The sequence below is a fragment of the Sinocyclocheilus rhinocerous genome, unplaced genomic scaffold, assembly GCF_001515625.1.
Source record: "Sinocyclocheilus rhinocerous isolate Xijiao unplaced genomic scaffold, SAMN03320098_v1.1 scaffold585, whole genome shotgun sequence".
In the NCBI taxonomy this organism is placed as follows: Eukaryota; Metazoa; Chordata; class Actinopteri; order Cypriniformes; family Cyprinidae; genus Sinocyclocheilus; species Sinocyclocheilus rhinocerous.
Window position 1 is genome coordinate 1,490,409 of NW_015630024.1, and position 5,121 is coordinate 1,495,529.

Here is a 5,121-nt window from a genome sequence, read left to right on the forward strand (position 1 = left end):
GAAGGGGGAGGGGCTATCAGACTCCGATTATGAATGACAGAATAACCTTATATAATTCATACTCTGCATGGTTGAGTACATAGTGCATAAGTACATAGTGTATAAGTGCATAGTGTAGTGCATCATTTGGGACGCAGCTAACGTATCCGCGTGACGCAGCTGACACAGAACAGCATACGCTGTTTACGTTCAGTGGATACATAATGAGGAGACGAATTGTTGAATAAAGTCGTTTTTTTTTTTCTTTTTTTTTGCACACAAAAAGTATTCTCGTAGCTTCGTAAAATTATGGTTGAACCACTGATGTCACATGGATTATTTTACCGATGTCCTTGCAACGTTTGTGGACCTTGATCGTGTTAAGATCCTTGCTGTCTATGGGAGGGTCAGGGAGCTCACGGGATGCATCAAAAATATCTTAATTTGTGTTCCGAAGATGAACGGAGGTCTTATGGGTTTGGAACGACATGAGGGCGAGTAATTAATGACAGCATTTTCATTTTTGGGTGAACTAACCCTTTAACAACTACCTTACTAACTATTAATAAGCAGCAAATTAGGAGTTTATTGAGGCAAAAGTCATAGTTAATGATTTGGTCATAGCGAGAATTGGACCTTAAAATAAAGTGTGATCAAAGTGTCATATGTTTGCAACGCCATGGGGACGAGTAAATGATGACCAATTTTTATTTCAAGTGAACTGTCCTTTTAAGGGGAAATCAGTAGGTCGAACTACTGTATGTTTTATTTCAGGTCACCTCAGCTTTCAGCAATTACTCAGGTGTTTTTCCATACCACATTGTCTTTCCCCTGCAGCAGCTGTGCATTGTGGGAGACATCTGGCTGGATGCTCCAGACTCCTGTCTAATATGACCTCTCCGGCTCCCAATCGTCCCCACCCACAGCAGCAACTCTGATTACGTAATTGCCTGCTTGCCTTTTCTTCCTTTACTTTTTTTTTTTTACTTTTTAGTCATTTAGCAGACGCTTTTATCCAAAGCAACTTACAAATAAGAAAAAGTAATTAAAACTAAAAGCTAAAACTCTATAAATACTATATATATACACACAAATTAATGACAGAATTTTCATTTTTGGGTGAACTAACCCTTTAACAACTACCTTACTAACTATTAATAAGCAGCAAATTAGGAGTTTATTGAGGCAAAAGTCATAGTTAATGATTTGGTCATAGCGAGAATTGGACCTTAAAATAAAGTGTGATCAAAGTGTCATATGTTTGCAACGCCATGGGGACGAGTAAATGATGACCAATTTTTATTTCAAGTGAACTGTCCTTTTAAGGGGAAATCAGTAGGTCGAACTACTGTATGTTTTATTTCAGGTCACCTCAGCTTTCAGCAATTACTCAGGTGTTTTTCCATACCACATTGTCTTTCCCCTGCAGCAGCTGTGCATTGTGGGAGACATCTGGCTGGATGCTCCAGACTCCTGTCTAATATGACCTCTCCGGCTCCCAATCGTCCCCACCCACAGCAGCAACTCTGATTACGTAATTGCCTGCTTGCCTTTTCTTCCTTTACTTTTTTTTTTTTACTTTTTAGTCATTTAGCAGACGCTTTTATCCAAAGCGACTTACAAATAAGAAAAAGTAATTAAAACTAAAAGCTAAAACTCTATAAATACTATATATATACACACATTTAAGAAAATAAAAGACATTAAATAAAAATGACAAATGCATACAACAACAAAAACTAAAATAGATAACTAATACAAATCAAAGTACATTAGTTCATCAGTAATCCTAAAAAAATAACACTGAGGCAAACACACATGCTAAAATAACAACAACTTACTGACACATAGTAAGAAATAGTTTATAAAAAAAACTGAATATCCTCTCATTCAAATTCTCACTCTCCTCCTTTCATCTCTCTCGCTTTCATTATCTCTCTGTCCTTCCCATTCTCCTCCTGAATGTATGATTGCAGTGTATCATTTGTCTCACAGGGTTGACTTTCCAGCGACGTATCACACCACCCCTGTCCAACAATACACTCCTGAATCATCTACTGCTACTGTGACCATCTGGTCCTGTTTCAATTAGCCCTGATCCTTAGAGAGAACTCTGAATGAAATATACTGGCTAAAAAAACAAAAGCCAAGCAAAAAACAACCTTATTGATTATATGAAGAATATTTGAAAAGATCAGATCAATATGTTTATATCCAAACTATCATACAGTATATGCTACCCCTTTTCTTTTTTTCCTGTTTGGTGAGTAAATCAGAGGCTTAGAAATGATCAAATGTATGTGTGGATGGGATTATAAATCTTATCAGCATTGACTCATGAATATTAATTAGGTGATGTAATGTTCATCTAGTAGTCAAAACAGATTTTTTTGAAAAGCAGGACACTTGCCAAATTATGATTACCACATACTGATTCACTCAACTGCTGATATAACCAGTTGGGAGAAGCTGCACTATAACTCAACTCAAAAAATCGGCATCAGCATCTGTCAGCATTTCTAAGCCATCCAAGACAACTACATCTGTGTCTCTGGCTGAGGTAATCAAAATTATTCAGACCAGCCTATCAAATGCGTTTCTAAGCCATTTCTTGAATCAAAATGCATCGCTGCATTTCGCACCACTAAAGCAACATCATCAGTCTTTCCCTCAGGTTTTCAAACCAAGCGCGTTCTGATTCATTTATACATCAAGGTAAAATCATTTTACTTCAGTTTCATCAACTTGACAGCGGTGAAACGGCGGTTTCCTCGGTTCGTACACACAAGCACTGTTTGAATGGGACTAGTTACTCTGAGAAGATCCAAAAAGACAGGTGTGTTCTTCCTCACAATCTCAAATTACGAAGCAATTACGAAAAAAAATTACAGAGCAAATTACCTCAGAGATCCTTTGAGAAATCGAATCCCTTCCGGATAGGAATGTTTGTGCTTGTAGTAAATAATTTTTTCTACTTCACTGCTTCTCATTTGTTTCAAACACCATCAAATATTGTAAATAGGGCTACATTTGTGGGACTGGAGGGATGGCAGGGTAGGCTGTGCTGGGGAAGCTAGCGTTTGACATCACACACTCATTTTGTGACATTTAAAGGGTACAAAAGGGATACTCACGAAATCCTGTAGAGCGGAGAGGTGAGGCAGACAAAATGGAGAGAAAAAGACAGACAGAAAGCTTAGATAACAGCCATGTTTGAAGAAAGTGTGTGGTCAGCGTGTACTTGTCAGCTGAGTCAGTTTGACAGTAAATGTCACTAAATTAATGTGTGTTAGTGGTGAGACTCCTGTTGTGCCATCTGTACTTGAGGTCAATATAGGCGTCTAACTTCAGTGTGTGTTAGTGTGTGTGTCTGTGTGTGATGAAGTGAGTACTCACGCCTGCATGGTCGTTGTAGCAGTCTGAAAGCTGAACATGTTTTCTTTAGGGAACCAACTGTTATCTTCTGGTTAGAAACAGGCATAAGAGACCACATTAGTACAGTTGAAATGATGTATCTGAATATATGAATTGCATAAAACTGAACAAACATGTACAGCGGCCCCAAAAAGTACTTAGACACGTAAGCCACATTAAAAAATGCAGGAGTTTCATTGCAATAGACAACACGATATCAAACCAAAACAGCACTCAAATGATGCTAGATTTACTATTCTTAGCAATCTTTGCAATTACTTTTAACTATATAATAATAATACACATATATACATAGGCCTATATACATACATACACACACATACATACATACCAACACACATATTGTATTAACAAATGTATAGCATGAAAAGTGACCTGTGCAATTTTAATAAAAATAAATGGCACTTGGTTGATCATCTATCATCTAATGACACATCTATATTTTTAAATGAATGTTTGGATTCAAAACAAGTTAAGCTCAATTGCAAGTATTTGTTTAAAGTCGATTACTACAGAAAATCATGTTGGCTCGTCCCTTAATTTTTCCTTTTGTTGTTGTTGTTTTAAAGAAAGCAAAAAACATGGTAAAACGAAGCACATGGCGCATGGCGGTAGCAACACCAAGGTCATGGGTTTGATTCCCAAGGTATGCATGAACTGACACAAATGTATACCTTAAATGCAATAGATATTGGATGCAATTGGGAAAAAAGTGTCTGCCATATGCATTTCAGTGCTCAATTTACTCTCAGCAAGTGCCTCACTATAACCACAATTTCTGCTTGTTTTTAAAGAAAAATGCCCAAATGCTGTTGATTGAGCTTTACTTTTGAACCTGAAACATTCCATTAAGAGTAGTCTAAGCATCCAAATACTTTCTGGGGCCACTGTGTGAAGATCCACCAGCAACAACATACACACATGGTCCACTCCACAGAGGGAGAGAGCACAAAAGAGACACACAGGAGAGAGGAGAGAGACACAGGAGAGCGGGAAAAATACAGACCACGGCACATCGAACACATCGACGCCCCTGTTGTTGGCTGAACCCCACCCCTTCCCCTTGGCCAGAGCCTCTCTCTCTCTTTCTCTCCCCTGTCGCTCTCCCCCTCTCACCTCGCTCCAGCCCAGTCATGCGGTCCACACTGCACATCCGCTCTAGTGGTGGCCGGCGCTGCTTGCCTGCCTCTCGGGTGCTGCTTTCCAGGTCCAGGGAGCCCTGGCTGCGCGAGGGAGCCCCGGCACAGGCCTCGCATGCCAGGCCGCATTCCTTTCCCTCCCCCCAGCCGCGGATGTTGTGCGCGCTGACCGAGCTCTGCAGCGGCTGGGAAAGGTGGTGTTGGTGATGGGGCTCCCCGTGGTGATGGTGCGACGTTCCCTCGCCAGAGATGTGCTGGTGGGGGGTTGATCCACTAGTTCCGCTGCTTCCACCTCCGCTGGGGTTGCTGTGATGGTGGTTGCCGTGATGATGGTTTCCGGATCCACTTCCACTTCCATGGTGGCGGTGGTGGTGTTGGGTCGGAGAAGAGTTGGAGGATGTAGAGGGCTGACATGCCTCCTGCGTCCCTTTCAAGACCTCGAGCTCCAGGTTCTCCTTGCTTCCCCGGCTGGTTCCCAGCATGCCGCTCTCTCCAGTGATGGTGTAGACCTGAGCAGGCTGCAGGGCGCACTCCACACACTTCCGCTGGTCCTCCTCTGCCGAAAAGC

General features: G+C 41.1%; 1 protein-coding gene across 1 annotated transcript in view; it reads right to left on the reverse strand.

The window, feature by feature from the left end:
- LOC107739731 (NMDA receptor synaptonuclear signaling and neuronal migration factor-like) overlaps window positions 1-5,121 on the reverse strand; it is a 35,121-nt gene that overhangs the window by 14,277 nt on the left and 15,723 nt on the right. The window contains exons 4-6 of the mRNA XM_016551933.1: window positions 4,531-5,109; window positions 3,376-3,442; window positions 3,114-3,119 (exon numbers count right to left, since the gene is read on the reverse strand). Coding sequence (XP_016407419.1) covers window positions 3,114-3,119; window positions 3,376-3,442; window positions 4,531-5,109 — 652 coding nt within the window. The remainder of the gene's footprint in view (window positions 1-3,113; window positions 3,120-3,375; window positions 3,443-4,530; window positions 5,110-5,121) is intronic.